Below are 25,743 nucleotides of genomic sequence, written 5' to 3' on the forward strand. Positions count from 1 at the left end.
GGTACATTTTATACACAGTAGAGAATTATTTCAGCAGACTTAAAGCAGTTCTGTTGTGCTAGTTAAGTACTGATCCTTTGGGGTATACATGAGCTCATATATCTGTTATAAAGGGCAGGAGTCATTTAATGTTCTACCACTATGAACCATGAGTGAACATATGGACTTTGACTTAAAGAGCTCTGGGTTGGAAATGCACCTGGCTCTGTTTTCCTTTATTTCATTGGGGATGGGGGTTCAATGTGCTGACATTGTTATAGAGGCAAAATAAACTATATCTCATTTCAAATATATTCTCCTATAGATCGTAACTTATGTCTTCATCGGACTTGAATCTAATTGACTTCTAATGTTTCAGCAGGGCCCTCCTTACCTGTTGTTTCTGTAAGTCAAATTGTTATGTTATATACTACTTGTTTACCCATTGTACAGAGCTACGGAATATGATGCCACTATATAAAACAATACATAATAATAATGGTGCTGTAAGTCAATAAATAATACTAATAGCTAGTCATACACTTTTTAGAAGTGATTGCAAATGCATTTCCCAATACTTTTTTCTTGCCCATCTCTGGGTACAAATTGGAAACCACAAATCGTTCCATTTCATTTTAAATTGATATCACTGCTAATTAATTTAATTAATAGATGTTATTTCATAGCTGTGTTTGTTTTCAAAAGGCCAAATGTATGTGGATCGAGATTCCAGTCCTTTTGTTGCCCTGGATGGAAAACACTACCTGGAGGAAACCAGTGCATTGTCCGTAAGTGAATGTTTTCTTCCACATCTTGCTTTCTCTGTCTCTGCTAAAGCAATTAAATGTTACACTTGAAATCCAACTCCCTATTAATACTTATTTGTGCAAATCAAATGAGGAACATGTAAAAGAATGACTTCTTTTTTAAAGGTGGTGTTACACTAGTATGTTAAGCAAATAAACCTTAGCATATCTGTCATTTTATTCTTCTTTGAATTTTTAATCACAAAAATCTTTTTGGCTTCTATGGCAACAATCACTGCCATCTTTTGAGTCGCATGACAAGTGTTCCCAGCAAAAATGATGAATGAAACAAAAGTACTTAATTATTTTAAGTGTTTCGGTATGCAACATTAGAAATGAATGGGCATGAACTCATAGACAGATTCCCATCCACATGGAAGATTTAGCATGCCTCTTGTGTATATATATATATATATATATATATATATATACACACATACAATAAGATTTAAATATATGTGTTGGGTTTAAATAAGCCAGGAGCCTAGACATCGAGTTAATGCAGGTATTGAGAGGAAAGGCATATTAAATATATTGATTTGTTATGGGTTTTAGCTGTTATGACCATCCCCTGGGGAAGTTCTTGCTGTCCCCTTTTCTCTTACCCTGTCTGCCATGCTGCAGGCATACAACAGGAATCCTCTGTGCAGATTTTCAGTAGAATTACATTGCCTGTAGTTCTGAGAAGCATGCATGCGCGTGCTACTCATTAGCATTAAAAGCAACAAACCACCTGCTTTATATTTTAAATGGGTACTCATGCTTAGTTTTAATTGATGGGTGTGTACTTCCTTTCCCTTAAATATCCGCACTGTTCTTGTAGCCATTTCCCATGCAAGGGCCGTTTATACTCTCTGCATGTGATTCTCTGATATTACCTTGTTCTGAGTCCTGCACCAGTTTAAAGTTTGCCTTGCCTTGACCAGAAGTTTGCCTTATCCTATGGTACTGTTGCCTTTGGATCTTGAACTATGACACAAACCTCTGCTTGAACTTCACCTTAGTTCAGGGGCATAATTAGAAATTACAGGGCACTGGTGTGAAAATTGCCCGGGGGCACCCAACCTCAACAACTGGTCTGTACCATCATTTCCCCCAAACAACTTGTCTGTGCCTTCTTTGCCCCTTGCCCCCCTTACAACATACACTCTGGCACACACACAAATTACACACACGTACACATTCATTCTACACGTTCACATACAATTACACAATTGTGTTCACTCTCACACACAATTACACCTCCATTCTCACACACACACAATTACACATCCATGCTCACATACATACATATACACAAACACACATACATACCCCTCGCCCCTGCTTATCTCTTAACTCTCTAGCAGCTTCCTGTCCGGCTGCTCGCACACTGTGGGGTCACCACAGGGGTCATGTGACATAACGTGGCCCTGATACATTCTTGTCTCCCCATGCTGGTTCAAAATTGTTTAAAAAGGGCCCTACTTACCTGGACCCCCCCTGTAGTCACGCCACTGACTTTGTTCCTGCCTTATCCCTGTATCCTGATGACTTAAGACCTACTCCGGTATACTTGACCTTGGCCTGCCTTGACTACGATCCTGTTATTTCTGAGCTCTGTATCAGGTGATACCAACTCTGCATTATGGATCCTTATTCTGGCAGCTATACTTGGTGTGACATTAGCATAGCATAATCATACTTTATATTTAAATATCCCTTCCTAAGTGAATTAGGGATTGTGTATTTATTCCTGAGTTGTTTATATAATCTATAGGAGAAGCAATATACATGGAAGAGCAAATAGAGAAATATATTGCTACCATAACTAGTGGCAGTTATTACTTTTTGGCTTATGCAAACGATCCTTTAATTAGATAACTTTCATAAATCATAGATAAGTATCTTCACAATCCTCTGATGGAATCAAGAAAGCCCCCTACTGGTCGTGAACACACAGCACTTGTGTAGTGTGGTTAGCTAATGTTACACTGCAGAATAGCTTATTCATTATGGTTTATTAAAACAAACATTTCAGTTCCACTTAGGAACAAATGCCTAGAAGCACACTTTGCAACCCAAATCTATGTGTTCATTTAATCAGGGAAATCACTTAGTAATGCACTGCACTGGGGTCAAAGCTATGAGGCTTGAAATGTGTACACACACACACACACACACATATATATATATATATATATATATATATATATATATATATATATGTTTATATACACCGATCAGCAAATAAAATTAGGACCACTGAAATAAATAACACAAATAATCTTGTTATCATGGCATCTGTCAGCGGGTGGGATAATTTGGGCATCAAGTGAACATTTCATCATCAAAGTTGATGTGTTACAAGTAGGAAAAATGGACAAGCGTAAGGATCTGAGCGACTTTGACAAGGGCCAAATTGTGATGGCAAGACGACTGGGTCAGAGCATCTCCAAAACTGCTAAAAGCACCTACAATGGGCACATGAGCATAAGAAGTGGACCAAGGAGCAATGGAAGAAGGCTGCCTGCTCTGATGCATCACGTTTTCTTTTACATCACATGAATTGTCTGGTGTGTGTGCTGCTTACCTGGAGAACACATATCACAGGATGCATCCATGGAGGCCCGCCTTGCAACTTACAGGTCTTAAAGGATCTGCTGCTAATGTCTTGGTTCCAGATACCACAGCACACCTTCAGAGGTCTAGTGAAGTCCATATCTCAAATATTAGGCAGGTGGTCATAATGTTATGGCTCTTCTGTGTATGTATATGTGTGTATGTATACATATTTCTGAATTTCTGCGCATTAATCTAGTAGAGCATTTGTCAGCACAGATGTTGGACGAGGCCTGGCTCACTTTCCCACAAAGTGGGAAGCATAGCATTGTCTCAAATGACTTGGTATGCTCAGGCATTAAGATTTCCCTTCACTGTAAGTAAGGAGCCCAACCTCTGAAAAACAGCCCCATACCATTATCCCGCCTGCACCAAACTTTACACAATGCAGTCAGGCAGGTAATGTTCTCCTGGCATCCGCCCATCAGACAGATACCAAACAGAGAATTGTGATTTGTCACTCCACGAAACACGTTTCCGCTGCTTCAGAGTTCAGTGGCGGCGTGCTTTACACCACTGTTTGGGATTGTACTTGGTGATGTGCGGCTTGAATGCAGGTGCTTGGCCATGGAAACCCATCCCATGAAGCTCCCACAGCACAGTTTTTGTGGTGATATTAATGCTAGTGGAAGTTTGGAACGCTTCAGCTTGGAATCATCAGAGCATTGGTGACTTATACGCAGCATGCACTTGTCTATGCCGCTCTGGGACTTTGCGTGTTCTTCCGCTAAGTTGCTGAGTTTCGTTAACGGTTCCACTTTAAAATAACCACTTACAGTTGACTGGAAAATCTGTAAGGATAAAATTTCATGAACTACCTTATTGCAAAGGTGGCATCCTATCACAGTACCACACTTGAATTCATTGAACTCTTCAGAATTAACCATTTTTTCCTCACAAATGGTTGTAAATGCAGATTGATTTTATACACAGGTCTGATTGAAACACACAAATTCAAAAAATATATATATTAGTAAATATTAATTCACAAGTAAACTATTTTTTCATATTAAATAAAAACTATGATTGAGAAAAAATATTTTTTTGTTTTTATTTCCTTTTATTTGCTACTCTGCCCCCAGTTACGCACATCTGCCCCCCCCAGATATACCTTATAACCCCCTATATGCCACTCTCCTTGATATGCCTTTTAACCCCCTATTTGCCACTCTGGCCACCTTGATATGCCTTAAACACCCCTATATGCCACTCTGCCTCCCTGACATGCCTTTTAACCCCTTATTTGCCACTATGCCCCCCCCCGATATCCCTTACAGCCTTATATGCCACTCAGCCTCACTTATATGCCTTTTAACGACCAATAGAGTCGCTTGTACGGACTTTTAACTCGTGGAGTGGGGACACCATGGTCTCCCCAGGCCAAGTTCCCCGTCAGGAGTTAAAGGGCCGTGCAAGCTACTCTATTGGTCGCCTGCAGGGGCCTCCTCTGGCATCAACCAATTGGTTGATGCCAGAGGAAGCCCCTGCAGGCGACCAACAGACTCACTCGCACAGCCCTTTAACTCCTGATGGCGCAATTTGGCCAATATGTATAGGCATTGCCTGCTTACCCTTAAGTCCTCATAAATTATTACTCCAAAAGCTATATTTTGCCTTTGGATTTAACACAAGTGTGTATTCAATTTATCAACAGTAAACTGCAGCCCTCACTCTTTCGACCATTTTTTCTAATAAGCCATTAAGTTTTTTCGATCAGGAATGTCTGTCCTTAGATATTTGTGTCTGCAAAAAGAATTGGTCAAAAAGCATGTCTTGTAGTAAATGCTCCTCATTTTTTTTTCTCAGCAATTTGTAGAAATAGTTGTGGCGATGGATTCTGTTCACGCCCGAACATGTGCACGTGTTCCAGTGGACAAATATCCCCAACCTGTGGCGCTAAAAGCGGTAAGTTTCTCCTTTTCCGTTTCCTTTTTAGGAGTTGTGAGAGTGTCCAACACAATTTAACATTCAATCCTGACATTTTCTTACAGGACAGCAGTGTAGCATCCGTTGTATGAATGGAGGAACATGTGTTGAGGAACATTGTCAGTGCCAAAAAGGTTATGTCGGAGCACACTGTGGACAACGTGAGTATAAACACCATGTCTATCGCTTTATGTTTTGTTTTATTTGCAATAACTTTTACAAATAGATCGCCGAATTAACTACAATGAGGTAAAAAAAAATTGATGTGACGGTTATTACTACTTATTATAAATCATCTCAAAACCACAGTAACTACACCATTGTTAATTAGACTTTAACTTTTATTGCCTTTAACACTTCTATCCTCTTCATTATCTCTGTTAGCAATGTTGTCATTTTCTTTTGCTGTTGGCCAAGCTTTTGATCTGAATGTAACCTGGCATGTAAAATGTAAATCCTTTTACAGGGGCCTTCTCCAAAAGAAGCAGATGCAGGGGGGTCACAACCTTCATATATCTACATATGTTTCCATTACTGTGTAATACGTATGTGTGAAACTGGGCTCTTCCTAACCTTTTTACTACACGTGAAGTACTTAGATTTCTCAACAAGGGCTTAGCTTAGTATGAAAGACTTTTTTTGGCACTGTGACACTTTAACTGGCCTGTACCAAAGGCCCCCTGCCTTTAACATGCTCACTCTTACAATTCAGTTAATCTGTCTTCTCTATGTATTTCACCATCACTTTTTAAAAACATCTGGATAGACTTTCATATTATTTACAATGGGCTATAAATTTGGTTGATTCTTAAATTGCAGGCACTTTTAGTGACTCGAACAGCTTTTGTATTTAGTGATCTGAAATAATAATGCTAACTAATAAGAAACATTGTAAATACTGATAAAATAAGGAGCACATGCACAATATGGTAAATGTAAATATCGGTACTAAAAATAATTGCATTTATTGGATACTTGCTATAATAAATAAAACTTCCATGGAAATAACTCATATTTATTAGGTAGGTTGAAGTTCCATTGTATAGAAAAAAAGGAACCAGTGTAATCAAAATATAAAAATATGATTATTTCATTATTTTCATTCATGATGGCTTCACATTCTGTATCAAACTTTAGGAATGTGATTTATTCTTCTATGAATATATTATATATCTGACTAATGGGGCAGTGTGTTGGTTTCCTCAATGGCAATTCAAGTTTGGAATTCAGCCCAGAAACATTTCCCAAGAATGAGGGTTCATGTTCATGTCTTTGTCAGGCAGAATAATTTTAACATGCAAAGCAAATTAGAATGTATGGCATATGTGGGTCCATCTAACTATGCCTATTTATTTCCATGCAAATTCACTTTATACTTACAACATAAGTCCTTACTCTAAGTACACTATGTCAGCATAGAACTATAAAGGAAAACCTATGCCAAGAGAGGTAATTATCTGTGGAATCTTTACACTCTTCTATAACAGAGTGCAGGAATCATTTGAAGATTATTGGGTCCATTCACTTGAAGTTAAGTGTTCATTCGAGATAGGGGTTAACTTGACTGACCACTCTCTGTTGAGGTTAAATGCCATCGCAATGCAAATTGTTTGTGTATACATGAGAGTTTAAGGGGAGGGAATGCAAGTTAACTAAAATTTTGCATATTCTCTTATTAAACTCACTAAATTTGCTAACATCATCTGCCTTGTAATCTTCATTTTTCTATGTTTAGTGTCCCCACAATGTTTTTTTTCTCAAGGACATATATAGCTTTCTTGATACCATTTTTAAAGGTATAGTCCATCATTTAGTATGAATAATAATGTATAAAAATAAAAAAAAGGACAAATTAAAAACCCTAGCTTAGGCTATTTTACTGTTGATGGGAGATCCTAGGTTGTGTTATGACCCTAGGTATGTGTTTGCTCTCCCATGTTATGACAACAAGCCCCCCCCCTTTGCAAAAAGATGGCATACTATTTCTTTCATCGAAGGTAGTGTTCACATTAAGCAAAATATGAATTTTGCTCTTCTGCATGTTACATAACTAAATCAGTGTGGATTTGTCATTGTTCTCTTTTCTATTAAGATTTAATCACAATCAACATTTTAAGACACATTTTCATTTGCTATCAACAACCTATCACTTTTTACTACCAAATATATAGATTTATAAGGAACAATGTTTAAGAAAGGAATGTGGCATGTTTAGAGGACAGGATCTCTTTAATAGTAGGAAAATAAAAAATAAAAACTTATGAGAAGACCCTAGTACACATTTGCAGGGTTTACAATATATACGGCAATTAGAGTTTACAGTATTAATACATAGAAAAGGACACAGTGTTAATTGGTTATACTTGGTTTTGGTCTTTTAGCTTGAACCAATTTATGAAACAGCATGTGTATCATATTACCTTCTACTTTTGATGTAGTTATGAGCCAAGGCGCCTGTACAGACACAGACTTGGCTGGAGATTGTTTTGGTCTATTGGAGACCCAAACTTGTATTGGGGACATTCCTTTTAGTTACAATCATGGATACACTCATGAAAGGGTAGTCTGTCTTTAGTCTATACCTGCCCTAGATAGGAACCTAATGATCATGGCCACCTATTCAATACTATTCAGGAGACACTGCTGCAAATATGATTTACAATTTAGTCCCTGAATTGAAATAATAGACATTTTAACACATGCAAGCAGTTTGCCATAAACTTGAAGATTATCCTCTAGACAGATTTTAGAAACATAGAATTTGATGGCAGATAAGAACCATTCTGCCCATCTGATCTGTCATCAGGAAAAAAGAACTGTGCAAGACACTTTTTGTCATAAATGATATACAGTCCTTCTTCATAATATTCTATATTGAGTTACATTTATACACGTGAGTGAAACAGAATTTGTCTACAAACATTCTAGTTTGACCATTTTTTCCTGATTTAACGAGTCAAACCTTTATAAGTTATTGGTCTTATCTTAGATTCAGAATAGCCATATGTATATACCATTCCTTTTTACATTCCCTCGCTTTATTAGTCACTACCACTTCTGTTGGGAGGCTGTTCCATTTATCTAACACCCTCTCATTCTTACATCACATCTGGCCCATCTTGCTCCATTTAACTGAAAACATCTATTGTTGACTATTTGTCAGTAACAACTTGACAATGACCTAGTCAGGTTCACCTGTAGCAGGTAAAGTTAGTACAGGCATTATTTGTCTGTATATGAGTAATGCATATGTGTGTGTTAGGGCAGTGTAAGTGTATATGTGTCTGTGTAAGCAGGCATGTGTAAGGGCATTGTATGTGTATATGTGTGTGTATGGGCAGGCAATTGTAGGGCAATGTATGTGTATGTGTGTGTATGGGCAGTGTATGTATTTGTGTATATGGGCAGTGTATGTGTGTGTAGAGGCAAATGTGTGTGTATATGTGTGTATGGGCAGGCATGTGTAAAGGCAGTGTATATGTGTGTATGTATGGGCAGGCGTGTGTAGGGTCCATTCATATGTGTGTGCATTGGCAGGCATGTGTAAGGGCAATGTATGTGTATTTGTGTGTATGGGCAGGTGTTTGTAAGGGCAGCGTACGTGTATATGTTTTTATGGGTAGGCATTTGTAAGGGCAGTGTATATGTGTGTGTATAGGCAGGTGTCTGTAATGGCAGTGTATATCTGTGTGTATGGGCAGTACATATGGGTGTATATGGCAGACATGTGTAGGGGCAGTGTATGTGTATACGTGTGTGTATGGGCAGGCATTTGTAAGGGCATTGGATATGTACATGTCTATGGGTAGGCCTTTGTAAGGGCAGTGTATGCGGATATGTGTGTGTAAGGGCAGTGTAAGTATATGTGTGTATGGGCAGTGCATATGTGTGTATGGGCAGGCATTTGTAAGGGCAGTGTATGTATATATATATATATATATATATATATGTCTATGTGTGTGGGTATAGGCAGGCATGTGTAAGGACAGTGTATGTGTATATGTGTGTGTATGGGCAGGTGTGTGTGTAAGGGCAGTGTATTGTATTTTATATGTGTGTGTAAATGCAGTGTACTGTATATGTATATGTGTGTTTATGGATAGATGTGTGTAAGGCCAATGTACTGTATGTTTATATGTGTGTGTATGGGCAGGCATCTGTAAGGCAGTGTATGTGTATATGTATGTGTATGGGCATCCACTGTGTGACATCATATCCTTGCCTGCCAGACTGAAAGAAGCTAGTCCACCCACCATATATATATATATATATATATATATATATATATATGCATTTTTTATTGGGGTAGGGGCCCGAGTGCATTATCGAGGCAGAGGTTCTACTTTAGTTGTCTAAGGTAAAGACAAATAAGTCGATGGGGCCTGATGGGATACACCCCCAAGTTATTAAAAGAGCTTGGTGATGTACTAGCAAAACCGTTAAATGATTTATTTAACGAATCATTGGTAACCGGAATCGTCCCAGGGGATTGGAAATTAGCGAATTGTTGTGCCCATTCACAAAAAAGGCAGTAGGGAGGAGTCAAGCAAATACAGGCCAGTAAGTATTACATCTGTAGTATGGAAATTAATGAAACAATGTTAAATGACAGGATTGTTGAACATCTAAAGTCACATGGGTTTCAAGATCAAAAACGTAGGGGTATGTAGAAGCATTATTAAACACTCATCTACAAACACCGGACAAGCCAGAAGGCTTGTTGTTCCCTCAGAAATCTCATGGTGCTGCCACAACCACAAGGGATTCTGGGTAGGCGCATGCAAATAAGGTGAAGATTTATCACCTTTTCCCTCTATAAGATCAAACACAACATGGGTTTTCCTCAGGAAGATCATGCCAAACGAATCTTATTGATTTTTTTGATTGGGTGACTAAAGTTATTGATCAAGGTGGTGCAGTAGACATTGCGTATTTGGATTTCAGTAAGGCCTTTGACACTGTCCCACATAGAAGACTTATAAATAAACTGCAATCTCTGGGTTTAGATCCCAATGTTGTTGAATGGATTAGGGAGTGGCTGAGTGACAGACAACAGAGGGTTGTAGTGAATGGCGTATATTCAGAACAAGGTCTTGTTACCAGTGGGATACCTCAGGGATCTGTACTTGGACCCATTCCCTAATATTTTTATTAGTGATATTTCAGAAGATGGTAAGATATGTCTATTTGCTGATGATATGAAAATTTGCAACAGGGTTGATGTTCCTGTAGGGAGAAGCCAAATAGCAGGGGGGGTATGATAGAAACATTTAAATACTTAAAGGGAATCAACAAGATAAAGGAAGAGAGTTTATTTAAAAGGAGAAATACTACCACAAGAAGAGTACATAGTCATAAGCTAGAGGGGCAAATGTTTAATGGTAACATCAGGAAATATTACTTCAGAAAGGGTAGTGGACACATGGAATAGCCTTCCAACAGAAGTGGTAGATGTTAATACAGTAAAGACATTTAAGCAAGCATGGGATAGGCATAAGGCCAAGCTAGATATAGGATAAGGTACAAAGGAAATTACTCAGAGGTTGGGCAGACTGGATGGGCCTAATGGTTCTTACCTGCCGTCACTTTTAATGTTTTTTTTAAGGTCCTTTCCCAGGGCCTACAATGTTATTAAAACAGCCCTGTGCAGGTCCATAGGTTAAGGCTAATGATGCTTTGACATTAATTAATACATTTGGACTTTTACTACATTTTCATATAGAACAGTGTGTGTGCTTTTTGCTTCCAGCCCAGTTCAGGATAGAGTGAATTGTAGCCATATGAAAAAAAATATCATTCAAGATTAGGTTCGTTAAGTATAAGATTAAAGTCTATCCGCTCATGTTGTCTATCTGTAGTGCATTGTTATAATGTATGCACACACACAAATGTTTCAACTACTTTTTTTTGCAGCACAATTACACACTAAAACAAAACACATTGAACTTGGTCCTTGTAAGCTGATATTTCCTTTGAAATTATGGAATCTCAATAAAAATGTTTCATGGCTAAGAGATACACAGAGCTGTAGACATAAACATATGTGTTGCATTCACATATCATGCAGGTGACCTCACTGTCTAATAATACATAAACATATGTTTACAGTGTTTGCCAATTTGGTAGCTTAGAGACGGTTGAACCCTCTTCCAAATTGAGAGCATATAGATAAAAGACCTGACCAATATATAAACAGAAATAACTGTTGTATTGAAATTAAATGTACATTAATTTCATTTCATGTAATATTTGATAGCCACACGCTTGTCAATAGCTCTACGGGCGGAGTAGTTAAGGCCTTCTTTTTCTGATGACCATTATAAGTCAGATGCTCAAGGTAGGGAATCATGGTCTAGCCAGCCTTTAGATAAGCTGAGCACTACATACAGACTCATGTCTTTCATGAGCAAAAGAACCCTTAGCTATCTACTCAATTTCCTCTAACTCTAGAGATAGGTCCCCTTATTCTATAAAATAGTAAAGCAAAGAATAAAGCAATATTCCAAAAGAGTCACCAAGAGTGAAACTTTTAATCTCGTGGTTCCTATACTCATACATGAGAACTTCCTAGTTGTGCTCCCCTGGGCCAACCCCATGCTTTATATAAGCATGATTTTGTCAGGGTAGAGCAAATGGTTGAATATTGGGTAGATATGCCAATATATCCCTAACATTCAGAATGACGGAAAGTGATCTTGTCTTCCCATTTGTGGGCAGAATTACTATATTTCATATAATTTTATGGTACTTTAAAGAAACTTCGCCTCCCCCAGTATGTTTTTCAGCTTTCAGAATTTATGTCGTTTTTAACACTTAGTTTACGTGGGGAAAAAAAGAACAGAAGTAGGTATAGGTACAATTTACAGTATAGCTCTTTCAAAGGGGCTGTGTTTCTCTGCATCAAGAAACATATTAATGAAAAAGCAGTTTGCGAAGGATAGCTGTTATAAATACATCATAGCCTACATATGGCTTTCAGACTGAAGTGCACCATATGTCATAATAAACCTGGACCTAATATAGATGACTTTCCATTGTTTAGACACTTCTTTTGTAGACATCCCTATGCTAAATACAGCTGGAAACTAACCTTCTCTCTGTGTTTAATACATTCGATGACTAAATGTTTACAGTGCCTTCTTGTACTCACTTTTTCTCAGAGATAGAACAGAAGAACCATGTTTTGCCTATATGCACAAACATTTTTGGCAACATCCATATGTATATGTTTTCAACATTATACATTGGATAATTCTAAATGTTTGAAATGGCTCTTGTGTTCCATGAAGCCAGGTGAAGCATTTCTCCTTCACACCCTTTCCTTCCTGCTGTATAATTCATCAGTTTACTCTTCAGTTAGTAGACTACTCTTAGCAAAGGCTAGCACGTATAGAAATTCTAAGTTATCTGAAATTGTTGCCACGTCTGAGACATAAAGATATCTATCAATTTAACAAAACTGCTCTTTCATAGAGGATAAGCCTGTGTTTTAGGATATGTTTCCCTTTAGGGACAACAGGGTGTGCTATATATAATAAAAGCACATGAGTATGGCTTATACTATTAACTATGCAGTCTGTGCCAGCATGGAAACTAATGGCTAGACACGCCAGTCTTGTGGATTCCTGGGTTTGCTACAAGTTGGCACAGGACCTTTGGCATGCTGGAATCTGTTCATTTATACATTTACTACATTTCATACAGAACAACGTGTGTGCTTTTTGTTTCCAGCACAGTACAGGACGAGACATATTTTTCACTGAATTGTAGCCACATGGCTGTTTAACAAAGCTATTTGATGCCATGCCATAGATCTTAACATTGCTGTTCGCAATGATATATGCTCAGCAGAGAAGAAGCTAAAAGGAGACACAGTTATTAGAGTTTCCAGCTAGAGAATAGTGCATATCACCTAAAAACTCCATGTATGTAGGTAGTGTGTACCGTGCATTGTAAACCCGATACCATTTAACCCACCAAATAACGACACGGAGACAATTTTATTATAAACCATAAAACACTGTGTTGGCCCAAAACACCATAAACCAATAACAAGAATATACAATAACCGATAAATAATAAATACAAATATACAAATATACATAACACATTACCATAACATGTTCAAACATAACCAACACAGGAATCGAATTAACCCCGTCCTTTCCGGCCTCTCACACTGCACAATCCAGACCACAGGTACTCACCTCCCCCCTCATCCAAACAAAATTGACAGCTACCTTTCGCTGTCCCACCACCAATGCTAACCACCAGCCGTCCACAAGCTCGGTGGGCACGTCCAATAAAACACCAGAGGTTAGGGGAGGATTGAGCCTTCCATTACACCATCATCCAAACTCCATCACTTACCAAAACCAGACCGGCAAGGACACACAAACCGCCAGCTGTGACAAAAGAAAGAAAGTTAGTACACAAGAAATAGGGAGGGAGGGTGGGAAGCAGGTAAGACTGTTGGCCGTGTCTGTAAAAAAGGGACAGTGACCGGGGTCACCCATAGGGCACCTTATATCACCTAGGGTCTCCCGCCCCTCAATTAACATACCCCAATCAAAACACGGACATGCCCTGAGCATGCCATAACCCACACACATACATGCTCCCTGTCCATTTAGCTACGCTGATTCCCAGGGGCCTTCTCTCCTGTACATTAAATGCGCTGAAAAAAATCCAATATATGTCACTAGCTTATTAACATTAGCCACTGAATACCAACTGATGGGTAATGTTTCCTCTACTGTCATAGAGGTGTGATAAAAACATTATTTGTCAGCTTGAATATGAGTATTCTTAGGATAATAGAGTTTTTGTTTCTATCTTTTCTTTTTTTTGGAAAACCTGATCTACAAATTGAGTAAAGTCTCCCATTTCCGTTCTATGAATAAGACTTCAGTCCCCATTGGTTACAATTCGCATGAACATTGTGGGAACTGTAGCCTACATCAGTAGGAGTGCCACAGACTGCTTTATTCATGGAACGGTTAAATGTCATATTCATTATATATATATCTTTATATATATAGTTAGAGATATATCTATCTATATATATATATATATATATATATATATATATATATATATATATATATGTATATGTATATTCCTGTATGATATTTCAGTACCAAATATTTTGGGGGGCTTTTGTACATAAATCTCGAGATTATTGACTCATAGAAACATGCCCATTCTCCTGCTTTTTTAATAATGCTCTGTTGCAAAGTAATAAAAAAGGCAATAAAAAAAAAACTAATAAGCCTATTTAGTTAAGTTTTTACGCTGGGCAAATGCATAGGGGTATTCTGATGTATCTGCCATGTATTTTACATGTATTTGCAAAGATGTGGCATTCATTTAATCACATTAAAATGCAGATGGTGGCTGGGGTGTCCTTTTAGTAAGAAACCTATTGTTTTTGTTTCTGCTGAATGGGTTTGAGTTGAATATCTATAATAGAGTAGGATTTTATTTTACTTGATAACCCAAAGATGTTTTAAAAAAAATTTTTTTTCTTGTTGACAGCTGTGTGTGAAAATGGCTGCCAGAATGGAGGACGCTGCATTGGACCTAATCGATGCATGTGTGTGTACGGCTTTACTGGCCCACAGTGCGAAAGAGGTAAGTGGGTTTATATATAAATAAAAAATTATGCTTCTTGTAACAAAGCAACCTGGAAGATTTTCTACTGAAGATCATGAATTCCAATTTATATTAGGGCAAGCAGAGCCTTGGTTAAAAAAAACCCAAAAAAACCCAAACCCCCGACTTGGAATCTGCTATACCAGCCTCAACTATCCTTTGAATACATGCATCATCAAGCTAAGCATTCAATAAACTGGAACAAGGGCTACTTAATGTATTTTTTGAAACTTGGGGACATTTAGCCTTTGTCCCTTATATGGCTGTAATCTGATCTTTAAAAGCACATGGTATGGTTCTGTTTGACCTAAGAAAGATTACTTTGCAATATATTTGAAGGCACAAGTGAAAGGCGATGTGTTCCTAAAATATTGTGTACAACAGAACAAATATGATTGGTCGACGTATGACACATTCAAGAAGGTTGTATAGAACAAAACAATGATGTGATCTGAAGTTTATGTGCATATGTGCAATATAATGTATTTCATTAGTGGATACTATGTAGTACAGATCAGGGTTCAGCATCTTCAACCTTACAATTCATTCAGCCAACATCTAGCTAAGGTAAATTAAGTGGCAGTCCAACGTTGACTAGAGTGCCACATACTCCCCTATGCTTGCTATAAATTGACTAGTGACTGGAAACTTATATTAAAACTAACATTAGGTTAGAGTGTGTGGTCCTATAACTGAGCCATGAAGCTTGTTTAATGTGATAATGAGTTCAACAGTAGTGAAAACATATGCCAAATAGCAGTCATTATTGCCGCTAAATGATTTGGGCAACACACAAAGAAAATAAAACCATCACAAGAAGTATACTATGTACCAAATGGTTCTGGATACAAATTACCTAGAGTAAACTGTAAATGTAGGGGTCATTTGCTGAAGAAGTGCTGTATTAATAGCATAAAAATATTCTTGTAACTGCTGATTTATCATTAGAGTCTACTATCACCTTAAGACAGCAGAAACCATTTCTCTGCTGAGAGTATCTAAGACAAAAGTTGTAGCTTGATAAGTAGACATGTGGTTGTTCGAAATTGGGTCAAGATGGGTTCCTGATACATTCGGAAGTCACTAAACTCTACCTCTGAACTTCACAGGAACTGATCTGACAAGTTGTGCTAGGCAGCAGTCAGTGGACAACTTTGCAGAACTTTGACAGTTAAGTCTAGAGTTAGATCTCCTTTTTATATATTAAAGTTGATAAGCTTACTGGGTTGTTAACAACATTTGAAAATTGTGTTAATTCATACGAATGTCCAAAATTAAGAGGGACTCCCAATGAAAAAAACGGAAATGAAGAAGAGATATCCTAATTTTCATTTGCATTTCATGTTTTTTTCATTCTCACGCTCTTACACTCTCTCTCAATGTCTCCCTAACTTCTCTGCCAAATGCTTCAGCGTCCCTGTCTCCTTTTCCTCAGCACTGCTTTTTGTGTTTCTTCTTCTTGTTCTTCTGTATTTTGTCTTCTTTCTTGATCCACTTTGCCCCGCTATCTGTTCGGTTAACCTGGCCTCCTGGAGAACTTTTGATTGGCCCTGTTAACGAAGTACTACACCAGATCATGTGTTTCTACCGTTCTCTTTCTCTGCTGATCCGTCTGCATTATCGTGATCTCTTGGAGTACTTCCGGAAAAGTGCCGAATCCCTCTGTAGGCCTAGATAACTCAGTGGATAGTGCAAAAAGTGAACCAAGGAAGAGGGCAGAAGACAGAAAATGTGAAGAACAAGAGAAGGCTAGACAAGAAACAGCTGTGGAAAACAAGATGGGGACACTGAAGCGTTTGGCAGAGAAGTTAGGAAGAGATTCAAAGAGACAGTGAGAGAGAATGTGAGAGAGTAAATGAGGGTGAGCGACAACAAATTTTAATTTCAAAATTGGAAAAGCCATCTGAATTTAATCTGAACTGAAAGGGCAGGAAATACAAATTGTTATACTCTATCAAGCATACTATAAGCGAAAATCTAAGTTAATTACCATTTAAAGTGTAATACATTAAGACTAGAAGTTGTAATGCATTAGATAAGGTGTTTGCATTATAAATACACGTTTGCCCCTAAATTATTATTTTGTAAACTATTACGGCTATATATACAATTGCCAAGAAAAATTACATACACTTAATAAATGAATAATATTTCTTCCAATATTTCTTTATAACTGCACATCATAATATGGCCCTCTATGTTCTAAATCATAGACATGTTCATACAACTTACATGCAAATGAGAAATGACTTTTGGTGAACACACAGCACTCTAAGCCATCATGAGTATAATCCATAATGTCCTAAATGTTACCTGTATCATAATGCAGAGAGGCATTTATTGATGGATTGATTCTCCATATGTCAGTGTGATGGCTACCACATAAATGAGTCGCTGACCTATGCTTAAATATTGTATTCCTGTAATTTGCTGTACTATATAAATGACATCACCTGCATAGTTCTGTACATTGAATTGTCTAATCCGCACCTCTTAAACATAGTAATTTTCTTTAATTTTGAACACATGTAGCTTTCCTTTAGTTGGCCTCTCGTGCTTAACTGTATGATAAATCCTGACTAGTTCTTCAGCTATCTGAAGGTCTCGCAGACTAATTTCCGGCCTGGAGACAGAGAAATGAACAGTAACTAATCACTGGCGGGATTACAGGCGCTTGTAGTCTTACTTCTGTTGTACTTGAAAACAGTATATCTTTTTAAACTTTGACTCTATCTCACTGGCCTGCATAAGTATGTATTTAATTTGGATCTTGCTTATATAAAAGGATGCCAGGTGATATTAATTATATATAAACATTTGTGTAGTTTAAAGTCAAGAAACTCCTTTTGTTACCCTTCTTCCATAACATATATATTTCTAAGCAAATACCTGTTTGACTTCCTTTAAAATGGAATTTTGATTTTAAATTAGTATGTTCCATTAATCTCCATGGTCTTCTATAGCAGGCAAACCCGAAATATTTTGTTCAGTGTTATTGCTGCATAGGTGTGATAAAATTGACCACAGATATAGATAGATATTGATGGATGAGCTCTATTTTAAGTGCATTAAGTGTATGTCTGGGCCACCATATTGGTAGGGCATTTGGAAATGTTCTCATAGGAACCATAAAGGTTTTGGGAACAAATATTTGTATCCTAATATTTAGATTTAACTGTTTACTAGCCACAAGTGATCACATTGACCTTTTTTTTTCTTTTCTAATTACTGAAAGTACCCACAATGGCCAGTTTGGAATTAAAACTATTTTTACAAAATAAAGTATGAAGCCTCTTGTTTGTTGTAATGTTGTAAAGCAATAGTTTTATGATGCTTGGTAAATATAAAGAATGACATTTTTAGGGCTAGTGTAGCTTCTCTAGAGTATCTCATGACATGTTAAAAGTTAGGAGCTCTTATGAATTCTTAACTCCTGGACCTATTCTCAGTGACTCCTGACTCACGATCACCTTAGTATTAATATGATTATAAAACGGCAATTTTGATCCTCTAAAGTGTGCCACGGTATATATGTGTAAGCCCTTTAAGAGGGGATCGATATAATGCTTGGCTATCTGGTGATGTGAGAAGGAATGTCCTCCTTTTCCAGGATTTTCTTGCAGTTAATATGTGGTGAGTCACTTTTAGCTTTGCGGCATATGAATTTGAAGACCTTACCATCTGTGGAAAAATGCTGGTGTGGTGGTTAGGGATAAATGTATTAGGAAAAGCTTTGGGTGTGGGGCTGAAAACCTGGATAAGTCATGGAAATAAATGTTCTGAAAGAAAAGTCAATTTTATTTTCGAGGAATTCATCATTCATTACTAATATTACAAAAAATAGTTTCACTTTCAGGATGAGTGGTTAGAGTGAATTAATGTACTTGTTCATAGTCCACACGTATACACCGATCAGCCATAACATTAAGACGCACACGCACCTGGCTATCCACGTGATGTAAAAGAAAATGTGATTCGACAGACCAGGCCACTTTCTTCCATTGCTCCGTGGTCCAGTTCTTATGGTCATGTGCCCATTGTAGGCACTTTCGCCAGTGGACAGGGGTCAGCATGGGCACTGTGTGTTCTGACACCTTTCTATAAGAACCAGCATTCGGTTTTTCAGCAATTTGAGCTACAGTAGCTTGTCTGTTAGATTTGACCACACGGTCCACCCTTTGCCCCCACGTGAATTGAGCCCTGTTCTGGAGCCTCGTTTAAAGCACTTTAGTTATGTTAAAATGGCTCTGCTAACTACACTTACCTCCAATTTACAGTTGTATAATTAAACACTATTGTGACAGTCATTAAGTTTCTCCAATGAACACAAAATAAACATGGTTCTATTACCTTATTTACCCTTTCAGGACTAGAGTTGTGACCAAAACCTTGAATAATACTTCACCTGACCATTAACTTTGAATGACCTTATACATTAAGTGACTTTACTGAAATAATATGCGCCCCACGCCAGAGTAACAAGCCTTGGCTGGTACTTCATAATACATTTTAAAACCAGTGAGGTACATTTTGTGCATATGTCAGGCTAATTAATATATGGAATCCTCAATATTTATGCTTACAATATTTTGATGCTTTTAATTTGCTGCATGTCCAGTTATTTCTTGCTTTGTTGTATGGGGTTATTATTATTTATTGTTTTATATACAATTATCATATTCTGTAGCGCTCATATAGCCAAGCAGGGGCGTTGCTAGGTCTCCAAAAGATCCTGGTCTAGAGGCCACAGCAGACTGCATAGCAGTGGAGTCCGCTTTGGGAGCGGTCAATATTATGATTTCTTCATTTCTAACAACCTCTGTGAAATATGCTACAGAGTGCTTTAGACATCTGAGTCTCTCCTCTATTCTTTACCTCTCTCCCTTCTTTTTGATTCCCTTTTTCGTCTCTTTAGCTCTCGTTTCTATCTTGTCCATTTCTGTTTATTTCTTTCCTTTCTTTTTATCAAATCACCTTTCTCTTTATCATTCTTCCTTTTTCTCTTTTTACCTCACTTGTTTCCTATCTCTCGCCTTTATGTATATCTCCCCTCCTCTTCTTCTCTATTTCATACTTTTCTCACCCCTCTTCTTTCTCTCGTCCCTTTCTCTTTTAATTCCCCCCTTTCCTTTGACCTCCTTTCTCATTTCTACTTATCTAATCTCTTCCATTCCTCTTCATCTCTTCTCTGATTTCACTTTATACCTCCCTCTTCTCTCTGTTTTCACCACTTCTCATTAGCTCTTCCATTCTCAATACCCTTCCTACTTCCATTTCTCCGCCTCCATCTCATTATCTCTTTTATTTCTCCCTTTCTCTCCTCTTATTCATTATTATATTTGCATCTCATATCTTTTCTTTGCCTCTGCCCCAGTAACTTACATATGTAGTGGCATACATTTTTTACACACACTCTCACATGTGAACAGACACAATCATGCCAATACACATGCACACCTGCTCACTAACACTCACTTATATAAACACATCCATGGTCACACACACTTACACATACACATCCATGCTCACATATACATATACACATCTGTACTCACACATACACATCCATGCTCACACACATCCACACTCTGTTCCTGGCCCATGAGTCAGGAACAGATTGTAGTGAAGGTGTGATTGGCACCCTGGGTGTACCGCCCCCTTGGCTTAAACGGCTGTTGCAGAGCTCCAGGATATGGCATTATGCCCCAGCCCTCGGCTTTAGCCCCAGAGTCGCGGGGCTTCAGCCCCAGCAGTCCCCTAGGTGATGCCCCTGTTGCCAAGGTAAAAAAATGGGAAGGTATGTTTGCAACAGGTCAATTCATATTTTTAGTATAATAGGGAGTGAAATCATAGTTTAAAAACTGTATTCGTAATGGAAGGACTACCACATGAAACAGATGTATTAGTTTTCCATTTAACTCAATCCTGTAGTACATTTTCTTGGCAGCATATGAGGATGGATCTCTAGCTTGTAGCAGATTAAGTGCAATTTACTTGCGATTAAGGGCCATTTGCTTTGTGATCTTCTAGGTAATCCATCTATCTTAAGAGTGTTCTGTATATGGGTATGTTTGGATATATAGAAGAAATGCTATGAACATGACGCCTAGAAAGGGCATAGTGGAAATGTTAGTTGCCTGATTTGCTCACGTGTGTATATATATATATATATATATATATAATGGATTTCATGTTTTTGAAAACACACGAAAATAATATTTAAAAAAAATGCTCAAAACTGCATGATGACGGCAATGTATAAATGGTACAATTTTCTAGTATTCCTCAGTCACGCCGAAAAGCAAATCTGTTAACTGTGCCTTAGGAAAACTAACCATAAAAATATAATTCTTTTTATTTACCAAGCATTGTAAAACTATTGCTTTACAACATTTCAATAAGAGGCTTCATACTTTATTTTGTAAAAATGCCTTTAAACACGTACAGGGCCAGTTGAATTAATCCTTCACTATCTTAATTTTTAAGTTGACTCATATGGAAGAAAACAACGGAAGACAGAATAGCCGCCAATAAATATAAAACTATCCTGACCCCAACTATGACCTTTTGGAAAAACAAAAAAATACGGCTCTGGTGATGTACTACCTTTGTCCTAGTAATCCAAAGACTAGATTGTAATATTATTTGAGGATATATCTACCACATGATCTAATATCAATTTTATAATATCGGTCTTAAGAATAGTGAGCTCTTTACAGGTGAAAAATGTTGCATGGAGTAGCATATAAAAAACAAAATTATTTTAAATTGCCCAAGAACAAGTACAAATTCTTCCATTTGGAAGCCATAAATTATGGAAAACACAAAAATCATAGTATGGGAGTATATATTATATAACTTGGTTTACATGTATAGAATGTCAGCAGATTACATAGGACTATTGCAATCAGGGAGATTGCAAAAGTAGCAATAACATTATGTGTGACAACATATAAAATTAACACTAACATGCATAATAAAGTAACACTAAATTTAAACTTTTTTAATTTAATTTTTTATGTTTCAATCATAATTTAAAAAAAGCTGTTCCACTGAAATAAGTGTGAGAGCTTTCTGTACATGTGAACAAGGGGGTTCATTCCAGCACTGGAGATCAATAATGATTAGTAAACCATGTGTCAGACGATGTGTTTGAATGAACATATCTCCTGCATGGCAGACAGCTGGGGAGTGTGAAGAGGGGGGATTCATGCATTTGCAAGGGGTCACCAAGTAAACTTAAATAGTCTTTTACATTATCGTAGCTTGAATGTCCCTTTAAAAGTTTGCAATGTATTGATGTGACAAAAAGCAAAGTGTGTTTGCTTAATATCCTAGAAAGCTCAAATAATGTTTCAAAATGTAATTGTTTTATTGATTAAATAATAAAAGACTGGCTTCGTGAACAGTATAACAATTTAACTATATTTTTTGTTCTTGTTATGATATAAAACATTGGAAGTGTTATGTACTATGTAGGGTGACCGCATCAGCCATGTTTTCCAGGACACACATCATTTGTACATATTGCTGACCAGCAAATGCTGCCCTGAAATATGGAGGATGTATAAGTGACTAATGGGTGTCCTTCTGTAAGTCTCTACACCCCCATACTGCAGGGCAGCATTTTATCTGGGCTGGTATATGTAAAAATTATGTGTCCTGGAAAACATGGCTGATGTGGTCAACCTGGTACTATGATTCAGTAATACTGGACCAGTTAACAATTTGTAAATGCAATCCAGTAATACTTGACCAGTTAACAATTTGATTAACTCTAACCATTAATCTATCTTTTGGGTTTCAGGTGACAAGAGGGCGTATTTTACCACTTGAATTTCTACTATTCTTAACTTAAACAGAATTCAGTGGGATAATCATGTTTCTGTTATTTCAGTTTTGGTTTGCTTAATGTGCACATTTGCCTTGAAACGTATAACTTTCAACAATAAACTTCTGAGAAAGTTATACATCTGAAAGAGAATGTTTCTAATGACAAATACAGAACTTGAACATTATGTCAAGCAAGTTATAAACAGTATAAGTCGAAAAGGTTATATAATATACTTCACATAACTATATTATATGTGATGTAAAAATATTAATGTGTAGATGTGGTATGGTTATCCTAGACAGAAGGAAGTAAAAAGCTTGTGTGGTGGCAGAAGGGATGGATCAAGGTCAGAGAGGCCCTAGGTCAACACTGTTACAAGGGGCCCCTTCCAGAATAAATGATACATAATATAATACTATATAAAGTATAACAGATACTTTATATCTGCCTGTTTGATGGCTATTTTCTGCTCTATACTACCGGTAATTCCAGAAGCAAGAGAGCACATTAGAATTTTTTAGACATTGTATACATATTTTAGTTGAAATTTATCTTACAAAACTTCTTCTATTGAGAAATAAAGAGAAAATGTTTCCGTTACTATATATTGCTAGTTGATCCAATGCTGGAATAATTGCTTGGATATGATACATATCTGGATTAAAACATAATGAATTAGTATAAAACAAAGATGGTGGAATATTTTTTTAATAAGTGTAATGTCTTTGTAGAGTATAGATGCCTTTATTGGTGCCTTTATTCATTATGTCTTGAATGAATAATTAGTTTTTTTTAATTTACGTTAAAACACATTTGTATTTGGGTTCTATACAATGCATCATTTCGATTAAATGCATTTATAAATCTGGTGCCTTAAATATCCGTATAGTTTCTGTTGTGTCCCTTTAATATTACATTCTTGTCCAGTGTGTTCAGAAGTGGTTATATTCTTAATGAGATAAATTCTCATATCCGCAAACTTGATAAAAGGGTAACAAGATGATGACAATACGATAACCAGACCGCTATGTTTTGCTGATGTCACCTGAAGGTCTTTAACTGTTAATTGCATTAAATCTAGAATACCAAAAATACCTAGAACAGAATATGTGGATGGGATCAGCATTTCATAAGAATATTATTATTATTTCTTTATTTCTATAGCACCATGATATTCTTCAATTCTGTACAATAAATTGAGACAGGGCTTTTTCCCAGCTGTTGCATGCAATTTTTTTATTTGGTGTAAAAGACTAAACACTCCAATGAACCATAAAGACATAAACGACTATAACAGAAAACAGCCTATAATGTTGGCATGTAATAATAAGTTGTAACAGTCAGCTCTGCGATATATAAGGTAAGAAATCACAAAAGATATTGAGCGTCACAACTACAATACAACTATATTTCTGAAAGCATATTTTGCATAGATGACATGATCATAGTTTTGACATGTACTATAATATGGTTGGAAGAACATTGTTGGCTGCATTGTTATAGACTATGTAGGCAATGCACTGAAGTATATATGTTGGTCTGCTGTATTACCGTATTTGCTCAATTATAAGACGACCCCCCAAAATCTGAATATTAGTTTATGAAAAAAGAAAAAGCCTGAATATAAGACGACCCTATAGGAAAAAAGTTTCAGCAGTAAATGTTAATTCATGTAAACTATGTGAACAATTTTTTTTAATAAAAGCTATGATTGAGAAAAATATTTTGTTTTTATTTCCTTTTTTTTTCAACCTGCCCCCCCCAGTTATGCACATCTGCCCTCTGGCTTGCCACTCTGCCCCAGAAATGATATGCATTTTGACCCCCTATGTGCCACTCTGCCTCCAGAATTGCCTTATACCACTATATGCCACTCTGGCATTTAGGGGGTTAAAGGGCTGGGCTTATGGGGCAGAGTGGCATATAGGGAGCTACAAGGCATTTCAGGAGGCAGAGTGGGGTATAGAGGGTTAAAAGGCATTTCTGGAGGCAGAGTGGCATTAAGGGGGATAAAAGGCATTTCACAGAGCACTCTGCCTCCAGAAATGCCTTATGCCCCCCATTTAACACTCCCCCCCCCTCCCTCCTCCAAACTTACCGGAGCGTCTCAGTCCCCGGTGCGTAGTCCGGGCAGCGTGTAGAGCTCTACCCGATTCCCCTTCATCGCTGCGGGGGATCTGGATCTTAGTCTCATAGTCAGACCTAGTTGAGGTCTGATTATAAGACGACCCCGATTATAAGACGAGAAAAAACCTCGTCTTATAATCGAGCAAATACGGCACATCCAATATTATACAGACACAATATACAATATTTTGTGGGACACTCAAAGTTCTCACATTCCGCTTAACATTTAGCTTTCCAACTCAAACATTTCATGGTCCAATATACTTAATGTATATGAAAAATGATGTGGTGCTCATTAAACTGTATTATGTTTTTGCAGATTACAGGACAGGACCTTGTTTTACCCAAGTCATCAATCAAATGTGTCAGGGACAGGTGACCGGAATTGTTTGCACCAAAACACTCTGCTGTGCTACAATTGGACGTGCCTGGGGACACCCGTGTGAAATGTGCCCTGCCCAACCACAACCCTGCCGGCGGGGCTTTATTCCCAACATTCGTAGTGGAGCATGTCAAGGTAATTCCATATTAAAGTATACATTTCAGAATAAACACTTCTGCAGAATAACAGAATCTATATATAAGATATGCTGTCCTAGAGACAGTTTTTTAAACAATCAAATCATACATTCCCCACTACAGGGAATAGAGTGACTCGGGAGGTGTTACGCCTATGATTACTGAAATTATTATTAATGTATGAATTACCAAGGATATAAAGGGATGTAACATTGGCCTCTGCAGCCAGTGTAATGCAGACACGAGTCTTGGGTATGAGGGAACCTGATGGCTTTGGGGTACACAAGAAGACTCTTT

The 25,743-nt window shown here is 37.3% G+C and overlaps 1 protein-coding gene across 1 annotated transcript in view; it reads left to right on the forward strand.

Moving 5' to 3' along the window:
• Window positions 1–691: 691 nt before the first annotated feature.
• The window catches only part of LOC149302936 (fibrillin-2-like), a 104,953-nt gene continuing 79,901 nt past the window's right edge, over window positions 692–25,743 (forward strand). Inside the window, exons 1-5 of the mRNA XM_089481712.1 lie at window positions 692–767; window positions 5,193–5,291; window positions 5,378–5,473; window positions 14,850–14,945; window positions 25,247–25,444. Coding sequence (XP_089337838.1) covers window positions 5,240–5,291; window positions 5,378–5,473; window positions 14,850–14,945; window positions 25,247–25,444 — 442 coding nt within the window. The 5' untranslated portion in view covers window positions 692–767; window positions 5,193–5,239. The remainder of the gene's footprint in view (window positions 768–5,192; window positions 5,292–5,377; window positions 5,474–14,849; window positions 14,946–25,246; window positions 25,445–25,743) is intronic.

This window comes from Sceloporus occidentalis, unplaced genomic scaffold, assembly GCF_023333645.1.
Source record: "Sceloporus occidentalis isolate IW3139 unplaced genomic scaffold, rSceOcc1.0.p SCAF_16, whole genome shotgun sequence".
Taxonomy (NCBI): domain Eukaryota; kingdom Metazoa; phylum Chordata; class Lepidosauria; order Squamata; family Phrynosomatidae; genus Sceloporus; species Sceloporus occidentalis.